The sequence below is a fragment of the Bison bison genome, unplaced genomic scaffold (genome assembly GCF_000754665.1).
Source record: "Bison bison bison isolate TAMUID 2011002044 unplaced genomic scaffold, Bison_UMD1.0 scf7180017864160, whole genome shotgun sequence".
NCBI classification, from domain to species: domain Eukaryota; kingdom Metazoa; phylum Chordata; class Mammalia; order Artiodactyla; family Bovidae; genus Bison; species Bison bison.
Genome location: NW_011494732.1, coordinates 4620928 through 4636935, shown reverse-complemented (window position 1 = coordinate 4636935; position 16008 = coordinate 4620928). Strand labels below are relative to the sequence as shown.

Genomic DNA, 16008 nt, shown 5'->3' with positions numbered 1-16008 from the left:
TCTTCCCTGGGGAAGCTGGCTGGTGGGTCAGCAAGGTAGACATGGGGCCAGAGCATCCCCAAGACCCCCTCACAACCTGGGCAGAGGACGCTGGGGCCAGGTTCCCAGCTCCTCCTGGGAAGCGGGAGGGTGTTTCTCTTTCCTCCCTGACGTCCCCCTCACTGTACGCCTCGGGGGCAGTGGGGCGGGGTGGGGGAGGCAGCCTCCAAACCACACACAGCAGCAGGCAAAGGCGTGGGCCTGCGCCCCTCCGCAGCCCTGCTCCCCAGACAAAGGTACAAAGGGGGAGATGGGAGGCGCGGCTGGAGTCAAAATCACAGATCCATTCATTAAAGGAAAAAAAAGCGAAAATCCAAAAGAAAAAAGAAAAATCATGATAAAAACGATGTGCAAATGATGCAGTGCTCCCCCCTCCGATCGGAGGGGTGGGTAGGCGCAGCTTGAGGAATCATCAGAGCGTGCAATCGACGAAGACGAGCTTCAAAACAAAATACCAAAACCAACGAAAAATGGGGGGAGGGGAAAAATAAAAAGCAGAGATCTGAAAATATCTTTAGGCCACAAGACGGGGTGGGTGGGCGGCGGGGCCGGAAGTCTTACCATCGCGAGGGGAGTCGTTGGCCAGCGAACCTCCTTCTCGCGGCCCTTTATCGTGAGCAATTTGACGCATGATTATCGCGTCTATGAAGGTGGCCGCTGTCAGGGTGGTCTTACCCAGAGAACGGAGTTCCAATTCCTGGATGGAAAAGGTTTACTTTGAGCTTTTCCCGGTGCAGGTCCGCAGCTGAGCGGGGGGCGCCGGCTGGTCCGGGCTGGCGTGGTGGGACGCGAGGCTCTTCGCTGGGGCGCGGGCGATGGCCGCATGGCCGGAGCCGGGGGGCGCCAGGGGCCGAGGCTCAGAGCCCTTGCCGGGGGAGGAAGCGGGCTCCAGCCCGGCGCGGGCTGGAGGCTTGGCAAGGAACGTGTGGCCAGCGTCCGCGCGGGGCCGCTCGGGCCGGGCGACCCGAGGGGCCTCCTTAGGCAGCAAGACAGGCTCCATGAGGGTGGGGTAGACCCCGTCGAGGGTGCCGCCCAGCGGGCAGTGGGTGGCGGGTGGGAATGTGGCAGCTGGGCGGACAGGCGAGGAGGTGGAGGTGGACCTGGGGGAGGAGAGAGGGAGGGTCAGCAGCTGCAGGAGTCGTAGCTGTGGCCCTTGAGGCTGAGGCAGGGTCACTCACTCACTCTGACACTCTGAGGGGTCGCCACTGCCCAGAATAGCTCCCACATTCCCCAGAATAAACCCTCCCAACTGTGGCCTGCGAGACCCCATGCCATAGGGCCTCACCTACCCCATCCATCCATCCATCTACCCATCCATCCATCCATCCACCCACGCACCCATTCATCCATCTACCCATCCATCCATCCATCCACCCACACACCCATGCACCCATCCATCTACCATCCATCCATCCATCCACCCATGCACCCATCCATCCATCCATCCATCCACCCATACACCCATCCATCTACCCATCCATTCATCTATCCATCCACCCATGCACCCATCCATCCATCCATCTACCCATCTATCCATCCACCCACACACCCATCCATCCATCCATCCACCCACGCACCCATCCATCCATCTACCCATCCATCCATCCATCCACCCACGCACCCATTCATCCATCTACCCATCCATCCATCCACCCACACACCCATGCACCCATCCATCTACCATCCATCCATCCATCCACCCATGCACCCATCCATCCATCCATCCATCCACCCACACACCCATCCATCCATCCATCTACCCATCCATACACCCATCCATCCATCCATCTACCCATCCATCCATCCACCCACACACCCATGCACCCATCCACCCATGTACCCATCCATCCATCCATCCATCCACCCATGCACCTATCCATCCATCCATCTACCCATCCATCCATCCATCCATCCATCCACCCACACACCCATCCATCCATCCATCTACCCATCCATCCACCCAGGCACCCATGCACCCATCCATCCATGCACCCATCCATCCATCTACCATCCATCCATCCATCCACCCACACACCCATCCATCCACCCACGCACCCATGCACCCATCTATCCATCCACCCATGCACCCATCCATCCATCCATCTACCCATCCATCCATCCACCCACGCACCCATCCATCCATCTACCCACCCATCCATCCATCCATCTACCCATCCATCCACCCATCCATCCATCCATCCACCCATGCGCCCATCCATCCATCCATCTACCCATCCATGCATTCATCCATCCACCCACCACCCATCCATCCATGATCCCATCAACCCAAAACCTCTTACTGAGCACCTACTATGTCAGGCACTGTTCTAGACATCAGGGATATGACAGGGCACAAAACAGACAAAACTGCCTTATGTTCTAGGCGAGGAGACACACTACATACAGGCTCATATGATAGCATGATAAATTAAACTCCTATTATTGTGGCAGTTGCTTGAAGGTAACGATTCTGGGTGGAAAACAAGCAAACAGCAAGGGAGCTCTCAGGCATGGGTGGGGTAGGGTGTCTCCCTGAGGGGCTGGCATATGAGCTAGAGAGGAAGTAAGCAAGCCCCGTGAAGAATCAGAACGCCAAGGGCAAAGGCCCTGAGTGTGGGCCAGGGTGGGTGGTTAGAGGAAAGGGCAGGGGCATCCAGTTCTTCCACCTCAGCCACCAGGGGCCACACAGGGCTTCTTGCTGTCTTCTCTGCCCGGAGTGCTCTCCTCACTCCAATTGGGCTGGAGCTGGCTACTCGAGAGTCCCATGCCTCTTCCTTCAGGCAGCCTTCCCTGATTGCTGCCTTGGTCTAAACCATAAGCCCTAAGAGGGCAGGGCTTGCATCACCATATCCCCCATACCCAGCACAGGGCAGGAGACCTACTGCAAGCCCACCAGGAGGAAGAAATACACAAATGCACTCCCTCTGACCTTCAACTGCTGCTGCTACTGCTGCTAAGTCACCTCAGTCATGTCTGACTCTGTGTGACCCCATAGACGGCAGCCCACCAGGCTGCCCCGTCCCTGGGATTCTCCAGGCAAGAACACTGGAGTGGGTTGCCATTTCCTTCTCCAGTGCATGAAAGTGGAAAGTGAAAGTGAAGTCGCTCAGTCATGTCTGACTCTTAGTGGCCCCATGGACTGCAGCCTACCAGGCTCCTCCGTCCATGTGATTTTCCAGGCAAGAGTACTGGAGTGGGGTGCCATTGCCTTCTCCGCTGACCTTCAAAGATAGTCTTGGACATGAGCTGGCCCGACTCTATCTCTCATTGGCTTCTCTCTCTAGTCCAATGTTTCCATGAGGAAGTCTTTCACTAACCCTCACCCTCAAGGGTCTTCCTCAGCTGCCACTGGGGAAGGCTTTGATGTTCCTGCTCCAGCTTCTCACTGGCTGTCGCTGGTGGGAACTCATGTCTGGGCACCCTGCTCTTAAGAGTCAGGTGCTCCTGTTCTGTATAGCTGCTGGAAACTGACTCGGAGGACACCAAGACGATGCTTTTGGTAAATGATATTATTTTTTTGTAATTGGAATTGTGGTGGGGAGGGCGTGATTTAGAGCAGCCAAGTGTGGGGAGACTTGCATGAAGGGACGCTTCATTTTGGAAGAAGCAGCTGCCTCCACACAGGTCCCTGGGCAGGGAGGGGCCCTGGGGAAACACCTGCCCCCAGTCAGGCAGCTCAGCCCACAGGCCTTGGGCAGTGGTAGGAGGTGGGTCACCAGCGGGGACTTGGGCCTGTTGTGATAGGAAGTGGACTCCGGGGACCAGACACATCCGGGACCTCCGCAGGTTCTCCAGTCTCCAGGGAACCTCTGGACTTGGTCCAGACAAGAGGCACCCGATCTCCTCCTCCCTGTGGGGCTCTGCTGAATGAATCCCTGGGGGAGCAGGAAAGCCTCTCCTCACAGCCCTCATGCTCTCTCTCCCTCTCTGCTCCAGACTCCATTCCTGAACTCCATAACCTACCCAAGCTGCTCACCTATCCACCCACCCAACTCCCCATCCACCTACTCATCCATCTACCTACCCAGCTCATCACCTATCCACCTCCCCATCTACTCACCCACCCACCTACCACCTAACCAAGTATCCATTCCTCCACTTACCCGACCCATCATCTGCCTATTCACCCATCTACCCTCCATCCACCGATGTAACCATCTAACCATCCAATCAGCCTCCCATCAATTCATCCACCTATTCACCTAGCTCTAACCACCAGTCCATTCGTCCACCCACTGTCATCTGTCTGTCCACCTACCTATCCATTCATCTAGTCTGCCATCCATCCATCTACCACTGACCCACCTATGCACCTACCTACTCACCTGTCATCCATCCACTTATCCATCCATATAAATGGCTGATATCCACTTATCCAAATCTATTACTACCCATCCATCTAACCAAATCACCCATCAATTTACCTCCTCACCCAACTCTCTGCCCACCCATCGCTCACTCTCCCATTTATCCCTGGACCCATTGGTACCCGCGCACATCCCTCTACCTGTATCCAGCGACCAGCCCCCCACTCCTCGCCACCCCCACCATGGGCCTGTCCCCTCCCCTGTGCCAACCTGGCCCACCTCAGGACCGTAGGCGTGCTGGGCTCCACGGAGGTGATGATGCTCTTCATGCCCGTGTTGTGCAGCACACTGGGCCTCTGCTGGATGGTGTCCTGGGTCCGCGGTGAGATGGGCGAGTGCTGGTGGGCATGGGAATGGGAGGCGGGGCGGCTGCTGCTGCTGCCCCCCCCCCCCGCTGCCGCCGCCACCACCGCCACTGCTCTGCTCCGTACCTGGGGGAGGCAAGCTGTGCTATCAGACCCCTGGTGCAGCTGCGAAGACCCCGCCCCCGGGGCGCGGGCTGGGGGCTCGGCCGTCCTACCGGGTCTCCAGATGGGCGCGTGCTCTACGGTGGTGGTGGACGTGAGGATGGACTTCTCCCGCTCGCGCTCGCGCTCCCGATCGCGCTCCCGTTCCCGCTCCCTCTCGGTTGAGGACGTGGTGGTGGGTTTTGTCAAGTGAGTGGGGCCTCCTGGAAACCCAAAGGCCTGAGGCTCAGCCCCAGGGACAGGAAGCCCCGCCCCCCACCACCCCGACTCATCTTCTGGGATGGAACAGAGAGGGCAAGGCATCTGCCCAAGGACGCCCAGCACTGGGGTGGGGGCATCACCTGGGGAGAGCGGTGAGCTGCTGAGCCGGCTGCTGAAGTGCTGGGGTGCGGTGGGGAGGTAGGCGAGGCGGTCCATGGCCGTGGCTGGTGTGCCTGGTGTCGGGGGCACCAGTACAGGCAGGTGTGGCACTTGAGACAAGTCGATGATGCCTGTGAGAGAGGAGGTGGGGCTGGGGGCTGCAGCGACGTGGGGAGGAGGAACCAGGCTGCCTGCTCGCTGGACCGCACCACCCGGTGGAACACCGCACACCCTCTGAGAAGCAGCACTGCCTGGTGCTCCCTCCTTGGTGCACGCCCTAGGTCTGAATGCCGGCTGCTCACAGCCCTTCCTCCCTTTGCTCCCAAGCCCTGAAGTAGAGGTAGCTTGCAGGTGGCGCCACTGCATACACTGCTGTGCCCCTTTTGCCTGTGACCCTAGGCCATCAGTTGCTTGTATTCAATCCCCACTGTTTGAAATACCTAGTGTGACCAGTTTTAACAACTAGACCCTAACTAGGACTTGGTTGTTCTGAAAGAACATTCCGGAAGTGTTTCTAGAGAGTGTAATATTCATGTGCAAAGTAACCACAGGCTGGTTGCTCATCAAGGGAACAAGAAATTCAAACAGCCTTACATTTACATGTTTTGTTTTTTTTAAGGACCACATACATCAACAGCACACAGGCACACGCAGAGCCCATGTGTCGTCCAGGACGCAACCACACACAACTCTAAACACTGGCAGGGTGGTGGGTAAGACGTGGGCTTTCATCGCCATGGTCCTGGGTTTGATCCCTGGTCGGGGAACTAAGATCCCACAAGCTGCGACATGCAGCTAAAATATATTAATAAGTTAAAAGAAACCACCCGCTGGGTCTGTGCATGCTCTCAGCGAGGTGACACCACCTGGGACTCTACAGTGACCACTCTCGGCAAGGGCAGATGTACAGGCGTGGGCACATACGTGTCCTGTGCTTCAGGAACCTGGGCAGACCAGGGATAAGGCTGATTCTGGGTAGAGGGTCCTGCCCACCCGTGTGCCTGGCAGCACCCCGCCCCACCCACCTCGCGGGCCAGTGGCGTAGTTGAGGGCCAGTGAGGACTCTCGGGGCGACAGGCCCCTCAGCATGTCGGCTCGCTGGGCCATGGCGGTGGCCGCGTTGTGGTGCATCTGCTGCGAGGTGATGTAGTCGTTGATGATTGTCTGGCGGTTCTCCAGCGCCGCCGTGTCGGGGTAGCCGCGGATGAGGTAAGGCGGGTACAGGTGTGGGTAGGTGGGGTTGGGGGCCAGGTGCCGGGGCAGGTAATAGGCAGCGGCTGCCAGGAGAAGGGGAATAAGTTCAGGCCGGCCCACACCTCGGCTGGGAATGCCCCTCTGCCTGTCTTAATGCCCCCACAGCTTCTCCCAAACACTCCCACAAAACAGAATTGAGAGCCTCAAAGTAGAAAAACCCTTGCTCTCCAACATACACGAGGGTGCCTCTTGTTGATAATATTCTTGGGATCAAAATTCACCCAAACACAGGGTATCCGAAATGCAGATCACAAAAATACCTAAGGGCTGTGTCCTTTTACACAGATTTTCAGATCATGTCTGTTTGGGGAAAGCACACCCTTCAGCCCTCTTTTGATACATTTGCAATTTTCAAGGTGCTGATTAAGTCTCACAGGAAAAGAAAACCATTGAAAAAATGTTTAACCCAGCATGACCCTGAGAACCCCCCAAGAGAAATTCTTTTCTCACCTCAACTGCTGACATGACTGCAATGTTGGGTCCCTCCCTCTCCCTGCCCTGCACCTCAGCTTCCCCTTCTAGTGGAGCCTAGCTGATGCCTGAGGAGCCCTTGGGCTGACACCGATGCTACAGGGTTCCTTGGGTCTGGGACAAATCACCTGCATCCAGAGGGATTCCTCGGGGTATGGAGGTGGGGTCGAAGGCCAGCGGGATGTGGCCGCGGTACAGGTCCACGCCGCTCACCCCCCGGAGCAGGTGCTCGTAGGGCGAGATGGGGTGGGGGTGGTGCTCAGGCACGCTGCTGTGTGGGGACTTAGCAATCTCCCGGGGCGTGGATGTCAGCTTTCGGTCCTGGGATGCCTTGCTGGACGAGAGACTGCCTGTGGGGATGAGCCAAGTGCAGATGGCATCGGACCTCAGACACGGGTGTCCCACGCCCTACGTGGGGGCTGTTGCAGCTAGTGCTTATGGGAAATCGTTTGAGGGTAGGGTCTCTGGGGTCCCAGGAACCAGGCCTCTTCGTCCATCCATTTGCCTCTAGTTCATTTTTCGTTTTTACTCATTCACTCATTTGCTTCTGCTTTTTATTCTTTTAAAAAGCTCATCCATTCTTCTGTTCCCTTTTCTTCTCATTCATTCAATCAACCAAAAATATTTATCATGTGTCTACGATATGCCTAGTACTTTCTAAGAGCTGGGGCTCCCCCACCAAACCAAACAGGAAAACCCTAGCCCTCATGGGGCTGACATTCAATGTAGGAGGCAGATGATCAACCAGTTATCAAAAAAGAATTTCAAAGTAATAAATGAAGAAAAATTTAAACTGTGATAGAATGTGACCAGAATAGTGAAGGGGGAGGGTGACCATAAGTAACCTCCCTGACAGTGTGACATTTGAACAGAGTCCTGAAGGGCAAAAAGAAACCAGTCAGGTAAAGATCTGAAGGGGGGAGGGTGCATTTCAAGCATAGGGAAACTGCACGTGCAAAGGTCCTGAGCAAAGAAAGCTGAGTGTGGTCAAGTAACAGAGATAAAGCCCTGAGATGGAAAGGCGGGTGGAGCTGGATCCTGCATGGCCATGGCGGAAAAACAGTGACTTTATTTTTCCCCCTAGGAGCAGTGAGAAGTCACTAGAAAGATTTAAGCAGAACAGTGGCGTAACTCATGTAAATATTTCAAAAAAGTATTCTGGCTGCCATTTTGGGGAGCAGATTATAGCAGCACAAGAGAGTAGTCAGGGAAGCCAGGTGGACTGGAGGCGGCAGGGAGACGCAGAGAATTCTGAGGATGGTCTGGAGGCAGAACCCACAGGTTTGGCAGGTGGGCTGGCTGTGGCGGCCCAGAGGATGCTCCTGAGCTAAGGGGTGGACGGTAAAGCAGTTTTCGGAGATTAGAGCCCACAGCGGCCCCGCCCCCGCCCCGCCCCGCCCCTCCCCTCCTTGCGCCTCCCCGACGCACCCTCCTGCAGGCGCGGGGTGGGCTCCCGTGTGGTCACTGGTGATCCGCGGGGTAGGTGGCCAGCGAAGGGCGCCGCGTGGTCCTCGTAGGTCAGGGGGCTCTGTCGCGGCTTTCCCAGCTCAGGCACGATGACCGGGGCCCCCCGGGTGATGGAGCCCCCCGAGCTGCTGACGGCACCCGACCGGCTCTTCAGGCTCTCCTCGTAGCAGGCGCGCTCCAGCGCCCGGGTGTCGGCCATCACGTCCAGCGGGTGCACGGCCGGGAACGTCCGGCCGGGACTGCCGATGATGGAGCGCACGTCGTGCTTTTTGGAGCCAGTGGAGGACGTGCTGGTGTCATACTTGAGCGGGGTGCCCTGGCAGGGGGGGAGGGAAGGGGGACGTGACCACCAGTGGCACAACCTCTCTGAGCCTCAGTTTCTCTGCTAGGAAATGGGAGAGACATCTCAAGCTCCAGGGGCAGGGGTGAAGGGCTTTGCTAAGCCTAAGATGAGCCCACCTGCCCTGCCCTGCCCACCCCTGGCCCCCAGGGCCACCCTGGGGGCTGCAGAAGGGGGCACAAAGTGCAGAGGTCAGCCCTTCCTGAAGCAAGTGGGGGACCCTCGGTTGGCCCTTGGGATTTGCTGGAAAGAAACTTAACAACCCCATGAGGGTAAATGCCTTCTTCCCATCAGTCTGGGACCCTCCCTGACCCACCCAAAGCCAAGCCAGAAAATCCAGCAGTAAAATCCAGTTCCACCACCCTGAGGTTCAAGTCTCAGAGGTCAGGGCTAAGGTTATGTCTGCTCTTTGGCCAGAAAGGGCAGCTGAAGGAACAGGGGTCATGATGAGACTGTAACCCGGCTGCCTGGGAGAAGACCCCACCCTGTCTAAGCAAGCCTGGGAAACCTAGGATACAGTGGGCTCTGTGTCTTTGCAAGTAAGAGGACTCTGCTTTTATTCACGAATGTTTTACTTTCTTAAGAAGAGGAAATGCCCTCATTTTAGAAAGAATATTCTAGAATCAGACTGGCCTCCCTTTTGGATCTACGATGGACTCTTGCCAGTGACCCCCAACTGCCTGGAGGCTGAGTGCCAAACCTGATCCCTGGCCTTCGACGGCCTTCCCACCGCTCCTGCCTTTTCCCTAGGTGATTCTGAGCCTTGACTCAACTGTGAGGCCTCCTGGATACCTCCCTACCACCTCTCAGCCATGCAGTCCCCCATGGATCTCATTCTCCTTCCTGTTCACATCTCTGACCCTGTGAAAAGACAGTGGCCCTTAGGTCCTCTAAGGGACCAGCTCCTCACAGAGTCAGAGTTCATCTTCCCCTTCCAGGCTGGGGCTTCTGGGGGGCCCAGTGCAGGCAGTGGATAGGCGCAGGGGTTGGGTTGGGGATGCAACCTGCCGGAGGAGGCCAAGACACAAAGATGCTACAGATGTAAGGACATCTGGATTTGAGGTTCACAATGGCCATTTACTTGCTGTGTGACCCCGGACAAGTTGCTTAACCTCTCTGAACCTGTTTCGTCACCACTAAAATGAGGACACCTCACAACACTGTTGTGAGGGTTACATAAGTCATGACGCCAAGTTCTCAGGCAGTGAGCGCCTGGCTCACACTTAGGGTGCAATCAAGCTTTAGTACACCTAGCTCTGGGCTCTCAGCAAGCTTCTTGACCTCTCTGGGCCTCAGTTTTTCCATCTGAAGAATGGGGGTGATGGGTATAACTTCATGCTCAGATGCTTCAGTTGTGTCTGACTCTTTGTGATCCTACGGACTATAGCCTGCAAGGCTCCTCTGTCCATGGGATTCTCCAGGCAAGAATACTGGAGTGGGTTGCCATGCCCTTCTCCAGGGGATCTTCCCAGTCCAGGGATCAAACACATGTCTCCTGTGTCTCCTGCATTGCAGGCGGATTCTTTACCCACTGAGCCACCTGGGAAGCCTGGGTATGACTCTCCTGGGCTGTAAATACAACTGAATGAGGTCATGAGTATAATATAAAGCACCTGCTATGGACCCTGGAATGGATGTAATGACAACTCAGTAGTTAGCAGCTGTGTGACCTTGGATGTGGCACTCAACAAGTCCAGGCCTGAGCTTCCCACTTGTAGGGGCCAGAGCCATGCCTATTGGTATCCTCTACCCTGACCTTGGCCCCCGTACCTGCGTGATGGAGCCCTCCTTGAGCGGCCGGGGGGCCAGGGGCAGCTCGGGTGTGCGCCGCAGCTCCTCCCGTGGAATTTCGTGGATGGAGCGGCCAGCCTCCTTCACCGTCGCCACCAGGCCTTCGTGGGCTGGCTTCAGCTTCAGAGGACCCAGGGCCTCCAAGGGCCGGGCCTTGTAGGCCTCAGCCAGGTCCCGAGGGGGCGGAGGTGGCGGTGGCGGCGTGCCCTCGCGCTTCAGGAGCTTGGCCTCCCGGCGCTGGTAGTCTTCCTGGGCCTCCACGTAGGACCGTGGGATCCCTGCCAGGGAGGAGGGGGCGCTAACGCGTGGGCACTTGCCTCCCACCTTGCTCATCCTAACCTGGGGCAGATTCTGAAGCCTGACTACCTGGGTTCAAGTCCTCACGTGCTGTGTGACCTTAAGCACGTGACTTGACCTCTCTGAGCCTCAGGTTCTTCATATATAGAATGGGAGTATTAACTGAAGCACCTCACCAAGTCATTCACATTCAGTGGGATGATACAGATACAAAGCATGTTAAAAAGTACCTGGCTTGCCACTGACCAGCCAGGAGAACGTGGGTGTCTTCCTTTCGGAGGCTGTTCCATAAGATGAGGAACAGAGAGCACTTGGGGTAGCACCCAGCACAGAGCACAGGAGATGCTCATTAAATGACAGAGTGAAGGGTGATGGGTAGTAGTTTGCTTTCGATTTTTGTTTTCATGCCTTGCTCTGCCTTTCAACCTGCACCCGTACCTGTCACGTACACATGTGTTACACGCCTTCCCTGGGTGCCTATGGCACTCTGGTATGCCTCCCCTCCCCTGCCCATCTTGACTGTAAACCCGAGGGCCTGTTGCAGCTGCCACGAGGGTGTGGTGGCTGGGCACGCCGGGAGCAGAGGGCAACTTACCTTGTGTGATGGAGCCTCGGATATGGTGCTGCTCTTTGAGGTGGTGGGGGCTGTGTCGCTCAGGCGGGATGGCACGGCCCATGAGACCTGGAGGGGGCGGGCGACAGCATTGTCTCACGGCTCCCTGACCCGGCCTTGCGCAGTGACCAGCCAGAGTCTACAGCCCCTGCCTCCCTCCAGCGGGTCCCTCCAGCCACCCAGTCCCCGAGATGATGCTGGTGGTGGGGCGACAGAGGACCCAGCTGGCAAGTGGCCCGCTTTCTGGGCCCTGTGCTACCTCCGGATGGAGGCTCAGAAACTCCCAGCCTCAGTTTTCCTATCTGTAAAGTCCGGATAACTATTCCTGCACTCCGTCCAGGGGGAGCTGATGTAACCCAGCAAGTGGGGAAGCCCCCCGGGGCAGGTCTTACGGCCCCCGCTCCACCCCCAGAGTAGGGAGCCGGGCAGGGCACACACCTTCTATGCTGGCTGAGGAGATGGCCCGGCTGACACGGCCCTCCATCATGTCGTAGGTGCGCTTGGGGGCGGCTGTCTCGTGGGGAGGGCCCGAGCTGCTCCTGCCGTCCTCCTTGGAGCACTGGGATACGGACATGCCACCTGGAAACCAGACCACGCTTACGATGCAGAGCGGCCTCGGGAGGCTGTGTGCAGTGAGCCCAGGGCCAGCAAACTGGAGGGCCGGAAGGCGAAGGCGGCTCAAACAGACCCCCGTCATGAGAGCCCGTCGGTCACGCAGCTGAAGCCGGGCCCAGCTGAGCCTTCCCGCAGGAACCCCAGCCGGCAGTCCAGCCCAGGGCATGCTCTGCTGGTTGGTAGGTCTGTCCTTTGACTGTCCGCAGGCATGTGAGTCTGTGCACAGACGAGCACTCGTGGGAGCAGACATGTGATGTGAATGTGTGGAAACGTGTGCATGTGAGCAAAGATGCACCAGCTGAGTGTGAACACGCAGGGCTGGCACGACCATCCCTGTGTGTCAATGCGGGTCTGTGTGTGTGCACACGTGTGCCACTGTGTGTGTGCCTGTCCACTGTGAACGACGTGAGGCCACGTGCAAAAAACTACGTGCATCTGTGTCCACGTGGGGAGAGTGTGTGTCTAGTTGGAGGTGGGAGGGACAAGGAGGGTCCACAGCACGGGTGGCCTCATCAAGCCAGGCTGAGCCCAGAGGGCGGGCACGTCAGGCTGGGCACACGGGTGCTTGACAGGCCATGGGTCTGAGCAGCCAGGAGGGGGGCCCTGAGGAGGCCACGCTTCGGTCTTGCCCATTGGGCTGGAGGCTCCCGAGTCAGTCTCTCCTTCCAGGGGTGGCGGAGTCCGCGGGTTTCAGAAGCAAGTCCCGCATGCCCCAGGCTGGCCCCTTAGGATAAAGGGCACCCTGGCTCTCACGGATTTCCATCACGACCCCGAGAGATCCTCAGAGCAGGAGCTCCTCCATGGGGTTACAAACTACTGGCCGGCGGAGAGACGGTATTGCCGCTCCTAATTTTTCTCAAAATTGATCGCTGATGTTTAAACACCAGGAGATGTCAGATAAAAATGGAGAGATCAGAAGTCTGGCTGGCGAGCTTGCACTTGTTGCAGGGTGACAATCAGCTGTCGGAGAACAGAGGCAGGGGCCCCTGTAGAGATGGCCGTCACTCCCGGGGTTGCCACAGTCTCCTCCCCACCATCTACCGCCTGCCACTGGCATGACTAGTCCCCAGGCCCCAGGAAGCATGTGAGGAATGAAAAGCCTTGACGACACCCTTTCTGAGGATGCTAAACCTAAGGCCTGTAGGGGCTCAAGAACTGATGTGGAGGCCTGAGTGGGGATGCCACCCAGGGCTCCCTGCTCACGACACCTTGACTGCCTCTCTGTCCACCCTTCCCAGGGCCCCTGGCCATCCCCCAGGGCCCTCAGCCGTACTGAGGCTGGCACAGAACACAGCTGACAGCCTGTCCCCAAGGCTGTCTCCACCACTTGGTAGCAGAGAGAGGCAAGTGCCTAAGCCCCACGGTACCACCTCCGCTTCCCAGGACCTAGGGGGCCGTGGGGGCTGGGGGCCGGGCCGGTGGAGGCTGATAGTGAAGAGAAAGCACCCGCCCATTGGAGGAAAAGCAATTTGCGGCCCTACGGCTGCCAGCGGCTGAGAGGGGCGCCCATTAGCGGCTTTTATCTCTGCACCCCTGGGTGCCCGAGGCTGCCAGGAAATTGACATCTCAGCCCTTGATTCCCTTAATTCCTTCCAGGCAGGGCTCCTGGGTGGGGAAGCGGAACCCAGGGAGGGTGAGTGGAGTGAGGAACACTGAAGTGGGGGGCCCAGGGCGTAAGGGGGCGGCGTGTCACTGGTTACCGCCCCTGCCTGCCACCCTCGTGTGGTCAATCAGAGAGCGCAGCCTTTACCAGGAGCCTAGGGGTGTGAGCTGCGGGCTTCTGCTCCCTGGGCCTATTCCCCCACTCGCAAGGCTGGCCATAAGTCTGCTTCCTAAACTGTAAAGAACTAGGCAGAGGTGGGAGGCAGCTAAGGCCGATCTTCAGCTCCTCTGACTTACATACCTACAGGGACGGGGAGGTCACCACCTCTCTGATTGTGCTTCCTGGTGTCACCCCAGCCCTGCCTCGCGAGGAACCCACCTCAATGGACCAAAGACTCTCCCCACCCCCATCCCAGGGCTCCTGTTCTCTGAGGGGTACAGAAGAACCACTGGACACCATTGTACCTCAGCTCCCACACCTGGAAAATGGGAAGACAGTCCTTCACCTCGGCTCTCAACCACACACAGCTGATAGGAGGGCAACACACTCCCCAAGACTTGTTTTCTGAAGACATCTGGCTGCCCTTTAACCCCAACCATATTTTCTGGAACCTTCTCTCTTGACCAGCTCCAGAAACACCAAAGTCTGGGGTTCGGTGAATAAGCCACAGTGGATACAGACAGGTTTAATGACGAGATTAATAAGGTGACTTCCCATTTGCACCTGGGGAGGGGGGTTGTCCTGAGAGCCTTCTGAGGGGGCTTCATCTGCTGGACCCCCAACCCCTGGCATATGGGTGGCCCCCAGTAAATATCAAGCGACCAGATGAACAACTACCTCCAGGTCCCCATTGGTTCTCTACTTCGGGAGTCCTTGCCGGACATCAAAGAGCCCTGAGTGGGACGGCTTGGCCAGCCCCTGCCCGCCCACCAGCTTCTCATAGCCATGGCGGCATCACTCACCCTCATAGGACAGCACATGGCCCTTCTTGCCCTCGTAGATGACGTGGCCCTTGGGCAGCCCATCCTCCCGGCTGCGGTCCAGGCGGCTCGGGCTGTCCTCACCGATGATCCTGGTGATGGTTCCCTTGTACAGGACATCGGCCGGTGTGCCCTGCGGGTGCGGAGGCGGGTGATCACCTGCAGGCTCTGGCCAGGGACTGTACCCACCCCCCCAAATCGCCAGACATGACCAGGACGTGTGCACGTGTGCCTTCCAAATCCACACAGGCACACATGTGTATATCACTGCATACATGTTCATACACATGCGGCTTCAAAAGGGAAGGCAGAGGGACTTCCCTGGCGGTCCAGCGGCTAGGACTCCATGCTTTCACTGCCGGCACCCAGGTTCAATTCCTGGTCGAGGAAATAAGATCCTGCAAGCTGCCATGTGGCCAAGGGAAGAAAGAAAAAATGGGGGAGGCAGAGCCCTCCAGAACACAACCACACGGAACAGACATCAGCGATGTTAATAATAAGCTCTGAACCCTGTACAGGTATTGACTCATTTAATCCTGAAACTGAGTCAGGTACTGCTGTGCCTATTTCAGAAGAGGAAACCCAGCCACCAAGACACCAGGTAGCTTTGCCCAGGGTCACCTGGCTAAACGAGGGCAGAGCCAGGCTGGGGAGCCGGGCGGTCTGGCGCCGGGCCGTGTTTCCACTTGTACTATGTGAATTATACTTTCTCAGAGCCTGGATGCTGGGATGCCGGTCCACGTGCCTGTGACCGCGTGTCGCTCCCCAAACGAGAGTGGGGACTCACATCACGGCAGGACACCAGAAATCTGAGCTCTGCACAGGGTTTCTCAACCTCGGCACTGTGACCTGTGGGGGCCACCCTGGGCACTGCAGGACACTTAGCAGCGGCCCCTACCCCGGCACCCTGGGCTCTACCCACTAGATGCCATGTGATCCCCTCAACCTGCCCCTCCAGATATGACAATCAAAGATGTCCCCAGACACTCCCCAGTGTCCCCTGGAGGATAAAATTGCCCCTGTCAGGAACTACGGCCTTAGAGGGAATGTGCTTCCTATTGAGGGGTGTATTCAGGCAGACAGAAGATAGCCCCATGGGGTAGCATCCTGCCTTGGATGACTTCCAGGAACATGAGTGTGGGGATCAGAATATAAATCTGGAGTCAGACTGCTGGATGGCAAACAGCAACTTTACCAGCAAGTTGCTCTGTGACCTCTGTCAAGTCACTCTGCCTCTCTGAGCCTCAGTCTGTACATCTGCAAAACAGACACAATCTCTGCCCACGATTCTCGAAGGCACTTGGCACAGACAAGCCGTCCCCAGATCAAGACGTCTCTCTTCTC

General features: G+C 57.4%; 1 protein-coding gene across 1 annotated transcript in view; it reads right to left on the bottom strand.

The window, feature by feature from the left end:
* NCOR2 (nuclear receptor corepressor 2) overlaps positions 1-16008 on the bottom strand; it is a 205428-nt gene that overhangs the window by 11570 nt on the left and 177850 nt on the right. The window contains 12 exon segments of the mRNA XM_010841409.1: positions 715-1139; positions 4626-4816; positions 4818-4837; positions 4927-5076; positions 5215-5364; positions 6259-6510; positions 7087-7308; positions 8387-8741; positions 10536-10834; positions 11449-11535; positions 11905-12045; positions 14647-14797. Coding sequence (XP_010839711.1) covers positions 715-1139; positions 4626-4816; positions 4818-4837; positions 4927-5076; positions 5215-5364; positions 6259-6510; positions 7087-7308; positions 8387-8741; positions 10536-10834; positions 11449-11535; positions 11905-12045; positions 14647-14797 — 2443 coding nt within the window.